This window comes from Halichoerus grypus, chromosome 11, assembly GCF_964656455.1.
Source record: "Halichoerus grypus chromosome 11, mHalGry1.hap1.1, whole genome shotgun sequence".
NCBI lineage: Eukaryota > Metazoa > Chordata > Mammalia > Carnivora > Phocidae > Halichoerus > Halichoerus grypus.
Genome location: NC_135722.1, coordinates 25445364 through 25465259, shown reverse-complemented (window position 1 = coordinate 25465259; position 19896 = coordinate 25445364). Strand labels below are relative to the sequence as shown.

The following is a 19896-nucleotide window of genomic DNA, read 5'->3' as shown; positions in this document are numbered from 1 at the left end:
GAATAGAGAGCTCGTTTATATGGTAAGATGTAATCAGTTTAATGTAGAATAAAGGATGTTTTAATAGATGACATTTAAAATTTTTATGCTTTTTGGAAATATAAAAGATTTAGACACTAGTGATTTTGGTAGGTGAAAGATTAACCAGGTGTTCTCTTGCAAGACAGCCTGACAGCTTTGTAACCAATATGTGACCAGAAGTGATAGCCAAGTGTACTTACTGTTTTTCATACTACTCCCTAAAGTCTTTGCTCTTTATATCTTTTCAGTTAATATACTGAAAAAGGATGCTATCGTTAGAGAAGATAGCATTTCTTTTTAGAGCACTGCAGTGTGCCTCTACATACAATATTTAGTGCAGCTGTTGTACGGAATTTCTTTGTTAAGTATTTTGAAATAAAAGCATTCTTAACTATTTTGTAAGTAAAATCTTTCTTGGGGCTAACATCTGAAGTTTTTCTTGACAGAGTTAAAAATCTCTGATGTATTCGCTTCTCCCATTGGTTGCATGAACTATTTCTCTGCAATGCAGAGGGCAAGAGTACTTTGTTTTTGCATTCACCTTGTCACAGAAAAAAAAAAAAGCATTTATAATGCTTCATTTGTTTCTCTCTTCCTGCCTGGGTATGTTGTATGTGTGTGTGTAAGAGAGAGAAGTATTTAAAAATTTGAATTTAAAAAGGAAAAGATGTGAATTTCCTCATATAATAATACGGGTATCTTTTTCTTGCTTGAAAGTAGGATCCCAAGTATTGTGATGAGGATTAATTGGTTTAACCTGAGCACGTTATTTTACTCCAGATTATTCCCATGTGGCAAATATATCTGTCCGAATACATTTTGTGTGACTTAGAGATTAAACATACAATTTGTCATAATTTTACGTAAGTAATGTTTAGTTTACATTTAGGAAGATTAGTACTGTTTCATCTTTTAAAAAAATTAAATACTTTCAGATGTTGAAATTATAACAACATGGTGTTAATTTTATTACTATATTGTTAATAGAATCTAAGATATTTTAATACCTTAAAGTCATCTTAAGATTTGGTCGAATTCATTAATCAGTCTTATAGGGCCTGGTAGAATGCTCATTTCTCAATCTGTATTACAGAAGAGTAAATTGAGATGCTCAGGTAAAATGACCCAGTTTGGAATGAGTGAATTCCAAGGTCTCTTGTATCATGGGGGTAATTAGAATTTGTAATGCTCTGCAACATAAGTAAATTTTCATGTTTAAGCTGATCCTTTAGAACCAAGTGAGGCTTTTTACTTTAAATCTTTTAGAGTTCCTCTGTTTTAAAAAGCTGAAAGCAAAAGGACAAAGCTTTTTATTTCTTCATTGTTAAACCTTCATTAATATCTTGTTAAATTTGTGTTTGTGCTGTTCAGGTAATGGGGTCTTGAGAATAACAGTATAGGTGCCATTGTATCAGGTATCATTGGGACATCTGTATTGTTGTTAACGAAATGAACTTTTATTTATTTATTTATTTTTAATTTTTTAAAGATTTTATTTATTTATTTGAGAGAGAGAGCATGAGGGGGGAGGGTCAGAGGGAGTAGCAGACTCCCCGCCAAGCAGGGAGCCTGATGTGGGACTCAATCCCGGGACTCCAGGATCATGACCTGAGCTGAAGGCAGTCGCTTAACCAACTGAGCCACTCAGGCGCCCACAAAATGAACTTTTAAAGTTTAAATTCTGCAGTGTCTCTTTATGCGTAGGTAAGCCCCGAACCTACATTTACCCCTCTCGACTCAGGCTTGGTATGTTGTACACCAGATAATTTGGGAAAAGCATTACCAGTAGGAGGAAGTAGGAGGTGTGTCAACCTTTCCATCTTAATTCTTGTATTCCGAGCTTCTAGGTATTTTTTAGTAATTGGTCCCTTTTTCTGGAGGCAATGAATTTTATGTAAGCAGTAGAGAAGGATGAGAGGAGTAGCAGAAAAGACATTCAGCCAAAGTTGGAATTGTAAATTGCTTGACTTGTTCATTTCTTTATTTCTCCCACTAGCTACACCGGTGCTTTTGTTGGATAGAGTGTGAGTGTAATAACATACATGAAAGAGACTATAGGGCAGAGTTAGAATTCATATTTCCTGAGGAAAAGGGAAGGTGTGCTTCTTGGCTATGCTCAGCTAAAGTAGTCTGTTTCCTTTAATGTCCTGTACTGTATACTATCTCTATACTTCACATTTTGATATTGTCTTATGTTCTTACCTTTTGTGTTTTTCTAAATAGGTAGTTAAGCTCCTCTGGGGCAGAGATTATGAATGATACCACACTGCCTTACTCATGGTAAATGCTAAATAAATACCTGTTAGTTTGACTAAATCATATAGAAATATTTGTAGTTTCATCAACAAAACCCTGTTAAGATGGATTAATCCATGAGGGAGAAAAATTCTTTTTGTACAGAGCTGTTTACTGCAGTGTTTTTACTGAAATGCAATTTTTCCTGAAGAATTTTCTTTTGATATATTTAAGTGAGTAGCATTGATGAGTAGGCAACTAGAGCACATTTTAAAATCTTGGTACTATAAGCGTGATTTGTAAATAGTCTTAGGAAGGGGGGACATAGATGATTCTTGGTATTTGAACCATTGTAAATTATTAGAAATTTCACCGCATTCCCCTTAATATTGTTATCCAGACATAGAAGTAATGGAAATCTACTTTAATCATTGAATTTTGGTCTCCATTAATTACAGTTCCTATCTTTTTATGTTGAACTCTCAACAGAGTGTATAAAATCATTCAGTTGTACCAACTCATCCTAATGAGTAGTTTGGTTAAAGCAACTAATAATTCAAAAGACATCTATTAAGATTATCAATAATCATTTGTTTTTCAAATGCACAAGCTTTAGACTTCTTAAGAGTATAACGCAAAGTAGGTGATGCTGGAACTCTTCAATATTATACTTTTTTGTTTTCCTACTAGAGTCAGCTGCTTCCATTCATTCAGACTTAACCGCATAATTACAGCCATGGACAAGGAATAAGGATTTTTACAGGATTACCTTTTACTTTTTTTCCCTTTTCAGTGGGACAAAAGTCTTATCAAATTAAACTCCTGGTTACTTATTTGCTTGAAAAACTGTCTTACAGTGGGATCTTAGATAACATCTAGTTTAGTATTCTCTTACTCTTAGTGTTTAAGAAACCCTGAATTCTTGACAAGTATTCACTCAGTTTCTGCAATTATCAGTCTTACAGGGCCTGGTAGAATGCTAATTTCTCCGTCTATTTCATTTTTGGACAGCTCTTTAAGATCTTGATGTTAGAGTCACCTCTCAACCCACCCTTCCCCTGCTCCCCACAATATTTAATATTTTTTTTTTTAAAGATTTTATTTATTTATTTGAGAGAGAGAGAATGAGAGACAGAGAGCACGAGAGGGAAGAGGGCAGAGGGAGAAGCAGACTCCCTGCTGAGCAGGGAGCCTGATGTGGGACTCGATCCCAGGACTCCAGGATCATGACCTGAGCCGAAGGCAGTCGCTTAACCAACTGAGCCACCCAGGCGCCCCACAATATTTAATATTGACTTTGTTTTCTGGAACAGCTCAGACTTCTACATGAGAAGGCTTCCAGCATTTGAAGAGGTGTTACGGATCATCTATGGATTGTAGTATATATTCTCTCTACCCTCTTTACAGTTGGAAACTTTTGTTTCTTAATATCTTTCCTGTCTCCTATGAATTTTACTAGTAACTAATTGTCAGCTGAATGCCAGGAGGCAGTCAGCTGCCTACCATTAATGTGGGCAAAGTCAGAATTGATATTTCTAAGTGAAGAACAGGGAATGTAGGGACTGGAGACTTGAAGTAGTATCTAGAAAGGCCACGGAAGATTACAGAAAGTTGAGAAGAAAAGAAATCCTTATCTTTTGGTTTTGCATTTTTCTATAGGTTTTCAATACTGTAGAAGTGATTTATTTGGCCTGGAGACACAAAATAACTTATAGATAGGTGCTCTTATTATTTTTGTTATTTTAGGCTTCATTTTTTTATTTTTATTTTTATTTATTTATTTGACAGAGACACAGCGAGAGAAGGAATACAAGAAGGGGGGGTGGGAGAGGGAGAAGCATGCTTCCTGTGGAGCACGGAACCCGACGTGGGGCTCGATCCCAGGACCTTGGGATTACAACCTGAGCCGAAGGCAGACGCTTAATGACTGAGCCACCCAGGTGCCCCTAGGCTTCATTTTTAACTTTTCTGTTTCAGTTTGGAGATCTCTTTGAGAAGAGAGGTTACATAGTTTCCTGGGTAGCCAAGCTAGTTTCTTCAGATGCTGTCCCCTCATAATCTTTCTTGTTGTGACCATAATTGTCTAGTTAAAGAATTTTTGTTTTTTTGGAGTCTCTCTTTTGCTATTTCTTTTTAATTATGTAATTTTAAAATGTTTTCTTTATTCATTTATGGAATTTGTCAGATATTAAGAGGGAAGAAGGAAAGCTCGGGACGATAGCTCTTTTGGATATTTATCTTCTGGCACCCTCATAGCACTGTCCTGAATTTTTAGTAAAGTACTGAATTTCAGTAAAGTAACTTTTGTGGTCATGAAAAAATTCTTGAGAAGAATGGAAGATCTAGCTGTATTGCGATTCAGTAACATAATAATACTCTGGAGAGGGGCGCCTGGGTGGCTCAGTTGTTAAGCGTCTGCCTTCGGCTCAGGTCATGATCCCGGGGTCCTGGGATCGAGCTCCGCATCGGGCTCCCTGCTCGGCGGGAAGCCTGCTTCTCCCTCTCCCACTCCCCCTGCTTGTGTTCCTGCTCTCACTATCTCTCTGTCAAATAAATAAAATCTTTATAAAAAAAATAGTACTCTGGAGAAAGGAAGGGAGGAAAACAGCAGCAGGGCAAAAATGAAATGTAGCAATGGCTAGAATCCAGAGTGACATAAAGAAGGAACATATTGAGGCACAAATGATTTTTCTGAGATTGATGACCTTATTAGGCAAGTTATTAACTGTCCTGTCTTTCAGGTTCTAGTTAGGTGGAATATGATTGATAATAGCCCTTCCTGATAGGGTTAGCTACCTGATAGCTTAAATTTGAATGTCTGTCATGTAGTGAATACTGTCAACTATTAAAAGCAACAAACAGGAGATAGGGTGGGACTGGGCAGCACTTCTTGGGATAATTATTTCTTAGGACCAAGTTGTCTTTTTTTTAAGATTTTAGAGTGCACGTGCATAAGCAGAGGGAGGGGCAGAGGGAGAGGGAGAAGCAGACTCCCCACCGAGCAGGGAGCCTGATGCGGGGCTTGATCCTAGGACCCTGGGATCATGACCTGAGCTGAAGGCACACACCCAACTGAGCCACCCAGGTGCCCCCACATACTGTCTTTTGACATTAATTGGGTATAGTTACATCTCTCCCTTTAGAGACTGGATAATCTGGAAAATGGCCCGATTTTTATCTTCCTCATATGTGGTGCAATAAATGAATGTTTAATACTTTCAGGATGCTCAGTATTTGAAAAGGAACCCTAAATTGAATTTCAAGATAGAAAGAATTTAAGAGGACAGGTTTTTGTTACGAGTATTGTGATAGGCTTTCTGATGAAGATATCTTTTTATGCTAGGAAAACAGCTCCATTTTCCAGAAAAAATACTTAATACTCATTTTATGTGCTATGAGTAATTGACCAGTTTGTTCGTACTAGGTGTTAGATAGTCATGTTCTAGCTTAGGGAAGAAAAAAGCTGTGTTTGTCCGGAGCCCTTTGCTCCTGTGTGTGCCCCTTTGCATTCATTGGAGTTAATGTTGGATCAGTCATTGTGAAAAACAAATTATTTACATGTTGATTTAGTTCATACTGCAAGTTTAACCCCAAATGAAGAGTGTTTCTACTTGGACTTTAAGCCGTTTGAATGGGATGTGACAATAGGAATGAAGCCAGTTACGATAGTGTCATTTGTCTTTGAGTTAGCTACTCTTGGGACTAGTGCAGATACCATGTCTTTTTTTTTTTTTTTTTTCTTTTTTTTTTAAATCTCTGAAAGCTACTTAGGAGTGAGCTGGGATTGCAATCCACCCTCATTTTGAAAGGCAGAAGATTAGACCAATTGAATGTTCTTAAGAGGCTTTCTGTTGCTAGTATGAAATTTGGCACTCACCAGTGAGTTTAATTATAAAGTGCTCTGAACTTCTGGACAGTGCACAATTTAATAAAAGTACTGTGAATGGAAGATGGTAACCCTTCAGTGTTCAGATCATAAATGGATCTTATGTAAATGACTAGGTTAAATAGATTAATAAGCTGGTTTAGAAAACCACCATTCAACAAGTTTTCTGAGTTTGTTTAAAGCTAAACCTTTAAGTAACCAAATTGAGGCTGTCATATAATGATTTTTATGGTCACAATTTGTATCAGTGTTTGATTCAAAATAATTTCTTATTTCTGTATTCTACTGGATTATTACAAGGGAATTACAATGTATTTGATCTAGGTGAATGTTTCTCAAACTTAACCACACATTAGAATCCAGAAGCTTGATAAAACACAGATTGCTGGGTCCCACCCCCAGAGGCACCTGGGGTGGTGCCTGAGAATTTACATTTTTTCTTTCTTTCTTTCTTTTTTTTTTTTAAGATTTACTTTTTGTAAGTGATCTCTATACCCAACGGGGGTTCGAACTCACAACCCCAAGATCAAGTGTTGCTTGATCCACTGACTGAGCCAGGCCATCCAGGCACCTTGAGAATTTACATTTCTTCTTCTTCTTTTTTTTTTTTTTTTAAAGATTTTACTTTATTTGACAGAGAGAGAGACACAGCGAGAGAGGGAACACAAGCAGGGGGAGTGGGAGAGGGAGAAGCAGGCTTCCCCGTGGAACAGGGAGCTCTATGCAGGGCTCGATCCCGGGACCCTGGGATCATGACCTGAGCTGAAGGCAGATGCTTAATGACTGAGCCATCCAGGTGCCCCGAGAATTTACATTTCTAACAAGTTCCTAGCCGATGCTGATATATTGCTGGTTTGGAGACCACACTTTGAAAATCACTGACTTGGAGATCAACACAGGGTCCTTGCTATGTACAGATCTAATTATATGTAATAGGCAACAGAGGTCGTCCCCTTAGTTCAAATGCCATGGTGGTAAAGTCTTATACACCCAAGCAGCCAGGAGATCCTGTATTACACTGATAAAGAAAAAAAAAAACAACTAGGGCCCTTTAATGTAGAACAGTTTTCTAATTGTCCCTGCAGTCTTATTAGTAAGTTTCAGTTTCCTCAAATGAGGGCTGTTTATTAGGAACTTTGACCAGACTCAGCATCTTGCTTTTTTGAAGATTGGGCCAGGACAAGGGAATAGGATATTTATAATGGTAGTATAGCAAGTGTTAATGGCTATAGAGGAATAAATGTAAAGCTATAATGAAACTTTTGTTTTATTATGGTTAGAAAAATGTTTTACAAAAGATTTGTAGTTTCCATTCCTGTAGTTAATGACATTTTTTGATTGCATCACTAAAACTGCATTAATTCAGCTCACCAGGTATAAGGAAGTGTGATCATCTTTTGAAAATCCCCTGTTAAAGATCCTTGAGATTTTTCAGTTACATCATAATTTTTTAAGATGTTTCTTCTGTCACGGTAAACTGTCATTTCTTGTGGTGTCGGTGGCAGTCCTCCCTTTGAAAATTATGGATCTTATATTATGGATTGAAAAATTTGAAACCTGTTATAGCACTATAAAAATCAAAAGAAATAGATGTATGAGTTTTAATGGAAACAGATCTTTGTTTTGGCTGCAAAGTCTTTGCATAGTTTTTGGTGACAGTATTCAATGAAGGTGTGTACTGTGAAGCTGAGTTTCATATAGCAGCTGCTTTCCCTTTGTTTTGATTTCCCTTTTAACGTTTTTCCAGTTACTCCTGTGTGATAGATTACTCCAAAACTTACTCCATTTTATGATCCACACATTCTGCCTGTCAGGGATTCAGACAGGGCACACAGTGGGGTTTGTGTCTCTGCTCTGTGATTCCTGGGGCCTCAGCTGGGAAGACTAAGGCTTGTTCACTCACATGTCTGATGCCTGGGTTAGAATGACTAACACTAAGATTGCTGATCAGAATTCTTATATAAGACCTCTTCATGGCTTGGCTTCTTCATAGCATGGCAACCTGAGGGTTGTTGGACTTCTTGTAGGATAGCCTGGGGCTCCAAACACGAGTGTTTTTAGTGACTAGCAAACAGGACAGAGATACATTGCTTTTATGATACAGCCTTGGAAGTTTACAGGATTGCTTCCACTGTACTCTGTTGGTAGAAGCCCACTTAATACAATGGCAGGGGAATTGGACTAGTTCTACATGGGGCAGTGCCAAGGTCACATGGTAGAAGAGTAGAACTGCAGATGTAGCTGTCTTTGGAAAATGTAATCTGCCATAGAGTTTTGGGTTGGATGAATACTAAATTTGTTATTGTGTAGAAAATTGGAGTTTTTCTGCTTTAGGATAGCTTGTCCTGGTATAGGATAGTATAGATTCATAGTCAAGGATTATTATAGGTTAAAGTCCTGGCAGTATCCTGAAGTCTGTCATTCTTAACTGTCTTCTATAGCATGAAATTTTAATTTTCTATTTAAACTGTGTGTGTTCATTGCAGAATATCTAAGTATACAAAACAAAGCAAAAGGAAAAAATTTCCACCTGTAATTCTACTACTCAGGTACCATTCTTAACATTAAAAAAACTTTTCATATATATATTTTTATATATGTACATTTTTTAGGAATTTCATTTAATATCTATTTTAATTGGCATATATGTTTTAAGTTCTTAAGACATTAAATGATAAAGCTAAGCTAGGTAGGTAAAACTCTACCCTATGAGGGATATATAATATACTCAACTCTATTACTTTAGATTTAGCAACAGCTTTGAAAAATGTATAAAAAGGGAAGATAATAAATGCCAGGTATAAACTAACAGTATTTTTTCTTCTACCTAATAGTGAATTCAGAATTTTTACTGTACTAGCACTACATTTTGGGTCCTCTTTTCATTCTCATATCTTCTGTTATCTGTTTATTTCTAAACAGAGGAATCCTGACTATAAAAAAGTATTATTATACTCTTAAGTCATCATCATTAAAAGCAAATCTTGTTTGGTTTTTTATTTCTTAAAAGAAAAGTTAGCCTACCCTTTTAAAAAAGAGAATGAACTGCCTTTATTCATCCTCAAAGAGTGTTCAAAGGCAGTTGAGCATAGCTTTTGTACCTGGAATTAGGCCTGCCTTCATTTTTCAACCATAGACAAATTTTATACTTTTCCAGCTGGAGGTTGTTGTGTGAAATAATCCACCTAAGAATACAATTGGATACTTTCATCAGCCTTTAATGTTTTAATGTTTATCTTGGTTTTATTTACCTCCAAGATAACTAAGGAATTGTTAGGCTTTTCTTTCTTTCTTTCTTTTTTTTTAAAGATTTCATTTATTTGAGAGAGAGAGAGAGAGAGAGAGAGAGAGAGAGAGAACGAGTGGGGGAGGGGCAGAGGGGGAGAGGGAGAAGCAGGTTACCCGCTCATCTGGGAGCCCGACATGGGGTGTGATACCAGGACCTCGGGATCATGAACTGAGCCAATGGCAGACGCTTAACCAACTGAGCCATCCAGGTGTCCTGTTACGCTTTTTAATTTAGGGTGGAATGGTTATGCAAGTTGACTAAGGTTTCTGGTACAAAGAAAATGGATCGTTTGACCTAAAACTAACTAGTATTGTTTTTAAAACTTGTTTCTTTGACCCTGAATGCATTTTATTAGATTTTGTATTTTGTTTTATGGTTAATTTTATTTTTGCTGAGGGTAAGGAACAATAAATATTCATAATTTATTGTGATTATATTAATTAAATATTTTTCCCCCTTGGGGTGCCTGGGTGGCTTAGTCGGTTAAGTGTCCCGCTCTTGATTTCAGCTCAAGTAATGATCTCAGGGTTGTGAGATTGAGCCCCATGTCGGGCTCCACGCTGGGCATGGAGTCTGCTTAAAATTCTCCCTCTCTCTCCCTCTGCCCCTTCCCCCCCTTAAAAAAAATTTCTCCCCCTTAATTTAGGTTTCTATTTACTTTCCTCTGACCTTTAAAACAACTCAATTCTTGACTTTTGCATACCTGGATATCTTTTCTTTGGGGTCTCATCAAATAGTAGTAGCCTGGGAAACTGCCAAAGTTTTTATTTTAGTGAAAATAAAGATGACTTAAGCCAGAGGTTAATTTTCTTTTCCCACTGTCATACATTTAATTCCATTTGTGAGAAAATGAAGCAAAGCTGTTGACTAGCACACTATCCATAGGTGATGTGATAGCTGAAGTATTATGTTGTTCAAAAGAAATGGATGAAGCACATCAAAGATAATATGCACTTGGGTCTATTCAGGAAAAATACACTCTTTTTATATCACTTAGTCCCATGAATTCTTTGGCAAGGGGCAAGAGAGGGACAAGAATTCAACACTAAAATGTCTGATAAGCTCCTGTATAAGCAGGATTGTAACCAAATTGTGGCCCTCACTCATGTGGGTAGGAACCATTTGTGCAGGCCATCTGATGCAGATCTTTTTTGAGAAACCTAAAGAAAAAGCAATGTTGTGTTGTGTCATTGGCTTGTAGTACAAAATTTGGTATCATTCAGCAGGGGTGGGAGTATTTACATTCATTTTTTAGCTCACTGTTGATTAACTAACTTACTTCATGCCCTAACTTAAACTGAAATCAACTAAAATGTATCTTTAGGGCAAGATTTGAGACAAACTTAGAGGATTATATGTGTTTGTATTTCAGCATGGTTAGCCTGGTATATACTTTAATGTGGGGCATAATTCTATTTTTTTTCTTTTAACATAGGGCAAGCTTGATGATTACCAGGAACGAATGAACAAAGGGGAAAGGCTTAATCAAGATCAGCTGGTAAAGATGCTACATTTTATTAAAGACTGTATGTTTGCTGTTTTTAATAAGAAAATTAATTTGTGGTTCTTTGTGTTTTAGTAAAGTTGGGTTTTGTCTTTATTTTAGGATGCCGTATCTAAGTACCAGGAAGTCACAAATAATTTGGAGTTTGCAAAAGAATTACAGAGGAGTTTCATGGCATTAAGTCAAGATGTAAGTAAAAGATTATATGTATGTTTATGAAATAATAAAAATAAGGAAGGCAGAAAATTTTGTTTCTTTGGGTTTTAGTCCTTGTGTTACTGTTGATAAGCTCTCTGCAAGTTGAGGATTGCATTCAGTTACACCTAAAACGCTTTCCAATTTTGTAAAGTTTAATGTAACACCTGAAAGATGCCTGAGAACTGAGGTTTCAGATATGACAAACTTTTTTTTTTTCAGATATGACAAACTTAATATAGTAGTTACCCTAAAGATCTCATTGTTAAAAAAAAATTAGCTTATATATATACACACACATATTTTCCATATATTTCTTGTATATGAACATTTATTTTCCATATATTCCTTTATGCCTAATGACCATCTTACAGTTCTATTAACTGTCAGAAAATAGAGTCTTGTTTTTATATTTGGTAATCACTGTCTCCATTAGGGATCTTAAGGAATGTGGCAGACTGGGATACATTGCTCTTGTATCAACTCATGATCTAACAAAGTGGTGTGTTTTTCCCATACATCTTTTGATGTGATAGAAGTCTTTGGGAACAGGACAAAAATACAAGCAAAGTCAAATAATTTGTTGAAAATTGAGGGAGACCAGAAAATTCATATTCTTCTGAATTAGTGTTACCTTATTTGGGGAAAGGTTAACAGCATTAAATACAAAGTTGCCTCTGATTTGGTTAAGTGAATAAACAAAAAAATTATGTGATGAGAGACATTGCAGTACAGAGATAAAAAGTTCTGATTCTGGAACCAGACTGTCTGGTTTGAATCCTGATTCTGCCACTTTTATTTAATAGTTGTAGGACTTTGAGTTACTGAACTTGTCTGTCCCTATATCATTCAGGGTTTTCCAGAGAAACAGAACCAGTAGTATCAAAAGAGAGACAGGGAGAGGAGAGAGGCTGTCACAGTGCTTCGGTTTTCTAATCTGTAAAGTGGCGATAATAATGGTCCCTACCTCATCACAGGGTTGTGCTTGGAACAGTATTTGACTCATGGCTAATATATTTCATGCACTTAATATGTTACTTACTAAATTTGATTAAAGTTGGAAAATATTGATGATATCCCTCAAAATGGAATAAAGGAAAACTTAATTTACACCCAAGTAGGGAATTGTTCCACTTCACCTAGGTCAGAGCCTCAGGCTTGATGAATCCTGGCCAATTTCTTTTTCTGATTTCTTTAAAAAAATATGGATCAAAGAAGTAGGATTGCTGTACAGTTTAACAATAGAATCAATCTATTTCTCAAGCTACTAACACCATGTAAGTGAAAATACTTATATTCTCCTTTGCGTCTATTTTAACAGTGATGTTTTCAGGAACTTTTCACGAGGCATTTAAATTTATTGGCAGTCTTTTTATTGAACTCTGATGCTTTATTGCACTTTCCCACAATTTTTAAACACCTTCTTTGTTTTGCATTCAAGAGTTCTTGGGGCTCCTGGGTGGCTCAGTTGGTTAAGCGTCTGCCTTTGGGGTCCCGAGTCCCATTCCTGGCTCAGCGGGAAGCCTGCTTCTCCCTCTCCCCCACTACTCGTGCTCTCGTGCTCTCTCTCTCTCTCAAATTAAAAAAAAAAAAAAAGTTCTTTAACCTAGCTCCAGCCTACCTTTTCGAGTTTTCATATTGTTTCTTACTTGAACTGCTCATTTTATCCAAAGTGGCATTCTTTATCTTTCTTTTGCTTTCTTGACTTAATTTCACATTCCTGCGTCTCTTCCTATAATATTTCCTGCCTCTGGCTACTGGCTGCCTCTCTACCCTAAAATTGCGCACACACACCCAGCCCCTGTTCCCCAGTAAGATTGAAAGCTCATCTGTCTTAGGAGTAGATGTCACTTTCTCCTTGAAAGCTTTCTGTACTGCCCTAGCTTAGATTTCATCTCTATGTTTGTATGTAGTATCCACTTGCTACTTACTGTTAAATATCATTTAATCTGCTACCCTCTCTGCTGCCATCATAGATTTGTCTTATTGCAGACTTCATTGTTCTCCTAGGTCTCTCTTCCCCATTTCTCCCTTTATTATACATTTCGTATGTCTTTGTTTGTTTTTTTCTGTCTCAGTTTATCCTGCTGAGGCTTGAGAAATGGGAGAAGGTGGGAAGGAAAACACTTTTATGGCTCTTGAAAAGAGTGACCTTTCTTTAAAAGTCTGACCTTTCTTTGACTCCAAGCTGACACTATTATGCACGAGAAAAAGAGAGACGTATTTGAGTTTGGTTGATGCTCTCCCTTTACCTTCCCAGGAAAGTTAAAGACTAGCAGAAGGAAAAGAACAGTGGGGGAAAATATCTGTGTACTTAGCATATATCTCTCTTCTACCTCCACCTTTTTCTCTGCCAGCATACCTTTATTCATAAAAACAAGTCAGTTTCTTTTCTTTTTCTTTTCCTTTTATTACTGTTTTTAAGTAGGTTCCACATCCAACATGGGGCTTGAACTCATGACGCTGAGATCAAGAGTCGCATGCTTTATTGACTGAGCCAGCCAGTCACTCCATAGTCACTATTTTCAATATGTTGGGATAATATAGTACTAGCAGTGGATTGTTGGGGGTGAGGAAGGCAGTGGTGGGTTGTAGCATCTCTGTGAGTTGATAGTAGGTATTCAAAGTGAAAAATTTGGACCATTTGTCCATAGAGGAGATGGATATAGGTAAGATTTTTTTTATTGTTACTGTGTTTGGGTTTCTTTCTTTCTTTTTTTTTTTTTCTTTAAAGAGTTTATTTATTTATTTGACAGAGAGAGACACAGCAAGAGAGGGAACAGCAGGGGGAGTGGGAGAGGGAGAAGCAGGCTTCCCATGGAGCAGGGAGCCTGATGCGGGGCTCGATCCCAGGACCTTGGGATCATGACCCTGAGCCGAAGGCAGACGCTTAGCGACTGAGCCACCCAGGCGCCCCTTTCTTTCTTTTTTTTTTAAAGATTTTGTTTATTTGACAGAGACACAGCGAGAGAGGGAACACAAGCAGGGGAAGTGGGAGAGGGAGAAGCAGGCTTCCCGCCGAGCAGGGAGCCCGATGCAGGGCTCGATCCCAGAACCCTGGGATCATGACCTGAGCTGAAGGCAGACGCTTAACAACTGAGCCACCCAGGCGCCCCTGGGTTTCTTTTTTAATTGACTCGGGCTTAATTAGAAATTTTAATTTTTATACTTTTTATTAGAAAAATGGCAAAACTAAAGAAAGGGATATAATGAACACCCCTTGTATCCATACTCAGCTTCTACAGTTTTCATCTCATGGGCAGTCCTATTTCATATATACCCACACCTACTCCCTTTTTCCCTATCAGCTAGGTTACTTTGAAGTAAATCCCAAATATATCCTTTTATTGGTAACATTTCAGTAGTATAATACTTTATAGGAGAAGATGTTAAAACAGATGATATATTAAATATTAAAGTTTTATTTGTAATTTGGGAATCATCATTTTGTATATCAAGATCCCATACTCATTGAGTAAAATGTATCTTATTTATACTGGACTTGAAATTGGTTGAACTAAATTAGGAATTTTGTGAAATTCATTTCAATGTCTTATGCTTACATTTTTATGCAGATTCAGAAAACAATAAAGAAGACAGCGCGTCGGGAGCAGCTTATGAGAGAAGAAGCAGAACAAAAACGTTTAAAAACTGTACTTGAGCTCCAGTATGTTTTGGACAAATTGGGAGATGATGAGGTGAGAACTGATCTGAAGCAAGGTTTGAATGGAGTGCCAATATTGTCTGAAGAGGAATTGTCATTGTTGGATGAATTCTACAAATTAGCAGACCCTGAACGGGACATGAGCTTGAGGTATAGTGGTATTTGATAGTAGAAACTTCTAAGTGCTGACTTGACAACTAAAAAGTGATTAATTAGCTTTTTAATTATTATAAGGTTGAATGAGCAGTATGAACATGCTTCCATTCACCTATGGGACTTACTGGAAGGAAAGGAAAAAGCTGTATGTGGAACAACCTGTGAGTATTATAATTTTTTATTTTGTAACTAAGAGTCTTTAAAAACTGGTTTTCTATTTAAAAGTAATGTTAATTGAAGAAATTTCAGAACTGTGTAAATAACATTCATCTACTGTTTACTTTTGGTTTACTTCCTTTTTTTTTTCTTTTTGCTGTGTGTGTGTGTGTGTGTGTGTGTGTGTGTATGTGTAAGTCAAAAACACCAATCATGTATCTGTAGAGATGGGAATCCTAACTTAACATGGTTTTGTTTATAACTTATTCTGCTTGAGGTAGACAGATTAACACCAAATAGACTTTTCAGAGTTGTTGGTATTAGATAGGGACTTTTTTTTCCTTACTGGTGAAATTTTGTGAAAAATGCTTACTGTACCTCATATGTTTTACTCATGGTCCTTGCCTTCGTCTTTCTTTAGTTTTTTTTAGACTTCAGCTAATTTGAGGATGTTAATTTTTTTGTATTTTTTTTTAAACCCTAACCTCAAATGTGCAGTGCATATTGATTTTAAAGAAAATAAAGGGCCATTTAAGCTTCACTACCTCAGTAAATTAGGAATTTTAGGTTTATTTCCTTAGTAAATAAGGGAATAGGTTCTTATCTTTGCTATTTATAAAGTTGATTAGGAAAGTAGATTTTGAACATATTAAGGTAAAAGTATCTGTTTATACAGCTATTCGGTGAAAAATTGGATAAAAAGCTTTAACTGGCAAAACTGTATGATGTAATTTGAGTGTATTTGCTTTAAGGAAATAGGTAAATCAAATATGAGGAACCAGCCTTTTTGTATCTTTTCATGTAAGAAATAATTTTCTTGGTTTGTTAACTTGCGTTGTTTACTGTAGTTCTTTGTAAAAAAATCATTTTGGCTTCTTAATTTTAGTTCTGCACCAAATATGTACTGAATTTATCATCTGAAGTTCTAATAGAAAGAAATCTATGCGTGTGTATAAACTTGTTAGGTTGAAAAAATAGTTTTAGGTCAAGCCTGATCATTACTGAGGAGTAACAAGGGTTAAATAAGCTTGTAGCTTTATTTTGGTGTTACTTTCTACTAGTCTTGTTCACTCATCTTAGGAATGTAAGATCTTTATTGCTAATGAAGAGGTACTAATGAACTCAAATTGGTGTTTTCATGTGCATTTAGTTTTCATGCATAAGTTTTTTAAAACAAATAGTTCTTAGTTACGAGCCTCTGATGCAGAGGAAGGGAAACATGAAATGTTCATTCAAAAAGTTGTTAGTTTTATTGTTAACAGAATTAACTGTATGATATTTTGATACTGTCCTTGAAGTTTTATTTTTCTGTAAAGTGACCTACTGGAGAATACATTCTACAAACATAGGTACATTCTACGTGTACTATATATAAGACCAGGAAATTGAGATTAATTCTTGACACATACCTTCACTTGCTGCCCTGCCCCCTTATATCCAAGTGTACCAAATTCTGACAGTTTTGCCTTTTAAATATCTTTTTAATCTATCTACTTTTTCTCTTCCACTTTTCTGCCTTTTTCTAATGCAGTCTCTTAACTGAATCCACCCTCCGCATCCCTCTTTAAATTCTTTTAATGGCTTTCTTTTAATTATATTTTACATACAGTTGTCTTTAACTTAAAGACCTTGCATGTTCTGGCCCTTACTAGACTCGTCTTTTCTTTGTTTTTTCTTACTCCCTATGCCTCAGCCACAGCACATGCTTTCATTTTCTTGTATTTGGCACCCTTTCTCTTTATACAGGGCTTTGTAAATGCTGTTGTCTCTACCTTGAAACACTTCTCTCCTTTCTACTACTCATCTTCCAGATCGGTGCTCTTGCAGCACTTAACGCACCAGGAAAGCCTCTTGAGTTTCTTCGTGCCTAGGTCCAATCCATTGTACCTCTGTGTAGTACTTTTCACAGATGTGATTTTACTGTTTTTGTATCTGATAACTCTTCTCTATTGGACTATAAACTTAGGGAGGGCAGATACTGTATCTTTTACAAATCTTGTTGTAGCCCCGTTGCCTACCGCATTGCTCAACATATAGGTAGGTGTTAAATACATACTAAATGAATTAAATTATAGTTGTCAGCTTTTTGTTTTGAACTAACTTCCTTTAAGTGTATAAAGTTTAATACTAATAGGTTCTTCTTGTTATCTGTCATTCCATGATTCCCGTTGTTGGTGGACTAAATTTAATGTTTTTTATATGTATGTTTCAGTAAGAGTTGATAAGGTTTTTTAGGGCAGTATTTTGTAGCATGTTGAATCTTATTCAAGTCAGGCATCCTGAGATGGCTGACATTATAATTCATATTTAATTTTTAGATAACATTATAATTCATATTTAATTTTTAGATAAAGCTCTAAAGGAAATTGTTGAGCGTGTTTTCCAGTCAAACTACTTTGACAGCACTCACAACCACCAGAATGGGCTATGTGAGGAAGAAGAGGCAGCCTCAGCACCTACAGCTGAAGACCAGGTAGCTGAAGCTGGTAAGTATTTAGGGGGATATGAGCTTTAGTTTATAGTCCTGGCTTTACTTCTTTTGCCACAAGTTCAGGTTATACATATACTTAGTTACATATGCACATTGAGGTTTTTAATGAAACTTTAAGCAAGACAAAATATTAAAACAATGTGTATTAAGAGTTATTCCCAGAGGTATTAAATATCAGTCATTTAGGGGCAACTTGGTGGCTCAGTCCGTTGAGCGTCCCACTCTTGATTGTGGCTCAGGTCATGATCTCAGGGTTGTGAGATAGAGCCCTGCATCTGGCTCCATGCTAGGTGTGGAGCCTGTTTAAGATCCTCTCCGTCTCCCTCTCTCCCCTGGATCACTGTTACAAACTGATATTTTTTTTCGTTGCAGTATTGCTGGGCTGGAGTATAGATGAGGGGAAATGTTGTAGGGCTTTTTAAGTACATTGTGGCTGACATGCCCAGATTTATCGTTGTTTACCATGCTAGTATGTGAAGTGAATAGCATGAGGGTACACGCACGCATGTGTGTGTGCGTGTGTGCGTGTGTGTCTGTGTTTTAAATGTTGGGGTGATTATAAATCTGTAATCTTGAACTGTAACTGTCAATGGCAAGGGATCTTTTCCAATTAACTTTAACACCTAGCATAAACTAATAAGTAGGTAAGTACTCACTAGGAGTACTTTTATGATAACTTAAGTTGATAAATAAAATTCTGAGTACCATTGGAAGCATTGTCAGAGCATAAATTTTGTAGTGGTTAAAAAGCACGGATTCTTGAATCAGACTGCCTGGATGGAAATCTTGGCTTTGACCCTCATTAGCTATGTAACTTTGGGCAAGCAACTGAATTTCTCTGTATCTCAGGTTCTCTGTTTAGAAAGTAGTATGTGAAGTATGTATGTATATGGTATCTGGTACATAGTAAGCACTTCATACAGTGTTATAAGGTTGAAACTAGAAGGGAAGATTGCACGTTGGTGGAATTTATTGTTTGCAGATCAACATAAGGAAGTCTTCTCTCCACCTTTAACTACTTTCACCAACTGATTAAAATAGTAAGATTTTAATCTGTATGCTGCTTTATAATATTACTTCTTAAGGCTAGAGAGAGAAGTTTTAACTTAGCTCTTGGCATTTTACCTAATCAGAAATACTCCTGAACCTAATTCATTCTGGAGTAAATGGTAAAGAAAACTCTTTCTAAATACATTATTGTAAGAATGATTAAAATACAGAAACTTACTGCTAACTATAACTTTGTAAATAAATTCCGGCTATTTGATGGTAAACTGCTAACTTATTTGGAGTTTAAACGAATTGTTAATTTTCAAAAGATTTTCTTACTTTTCATTTATATCCTCTCTTAACCTCTTAGAACCTGAGCCAGCAGAAGAATACACCGAACAAAGTGAAGTTGAATCAACAGAGGTACGATTTTTATTTAATGCTAGCTTTCTTTTTCTGCCTTTATAACAGAACTCTCAAACTTTTACTTTGCTTTGCAGTATGTAAATAGACAATTTATGGCAGAAACACAGTTCAGCAGTGGTGAAAAGGAGCAGGTAGATGAGTGGACAGTTGAAACAGTTGAGGTAAGAGTTCTCTCGGTTACACGGTTGCTGTCTTTTGTTTTTATTAGTAATTTTTGGATCTCCTAAGAACAAATTAAGATTGTTAGTCTTTTGCATTTTTAGTACATTTATTATCATAACAAACTTATTAAACATAACAAGATCATTATGTTTAAAAGATAATTTATTTATACCTGTGAATGTTTAATAGAATCTCTGCTGATGCAGCTATAGAAAATTTATATAAAGTTATTTGTGTGTAAGTTAGGGTTATTAAAGTATATGATTTGTGTGTTGATACCAGGTTGCTCTGTAAAAATCTGGGCACCCATATGGATAGCCTTCAGAAAAGGCCCACCTTCCAAGGGATATGTTGGAGTGTCATCTTTTCCTCAATTGACATTACCTTTCTTCAGGTCCTCATGTCTAGTTCAGGTGCCCCCTTCATATTTTTCTTTTCTGACTGCCCCTGGCCATCCTGTTCAGTTTTATAGGTCAGTTATTAGAAGATTTAGTTTTAATTAAGTTACTTTTACTTGAAACTCTTGATGGTGTTGTGTTACCTATAAGATAAAATCAAAATGCCTTGCCAAGTTGGTTCTTGCCATCCTTTCCATCCTCTTTTAGGTTACTTCTTTTATATATCTAAAGTACAGAAAAAATAGCTTTGAATAATATGCTTTTCTCTTTAATATTGTTATTCCATCAAGAGCATTCTCCAAAGGTGTAATTGTATTAATACC

At 36.3% G+C, this 19896-nt stretch overlaps 1 protein-coding gene across 1 annotated transcript in view; it reads left to right on the top strand.

The window, feature by feature from the left end:
* The window catches only part of CAPRIN1 (cell cycle associated protein 1), a 38027-nt gene that overhangs the window by 4496 nt on the left and 13635 nt on the right, over positions 1-19896 (top strand). Inside the window, exons 3-9 of the mRNA XM_036107082.2 lie at positions 10867-10929; positions 11038-11124; positions 14706-14944; positions 15029-15111; positions 17455-17592; positions 18958-19010; positions 19088-19174. Of these exons, the coding sequence (XP_035962975.1) occupies positions 10867-10929; positions 11038-11124; positions 14706-14944; positions 15029-15111; positions 17455-17592; positions 18958-19010; positions 19088-19174 (750 nt within the window). The remainder of the gene's footprint in view (positions 1-10866; positions 10930-11037; positions 11125-14705; positions 14945-15028; positions 15112-17454; positions 17593-18957; positions 19011-19087; positions 19175-19896) is intronic.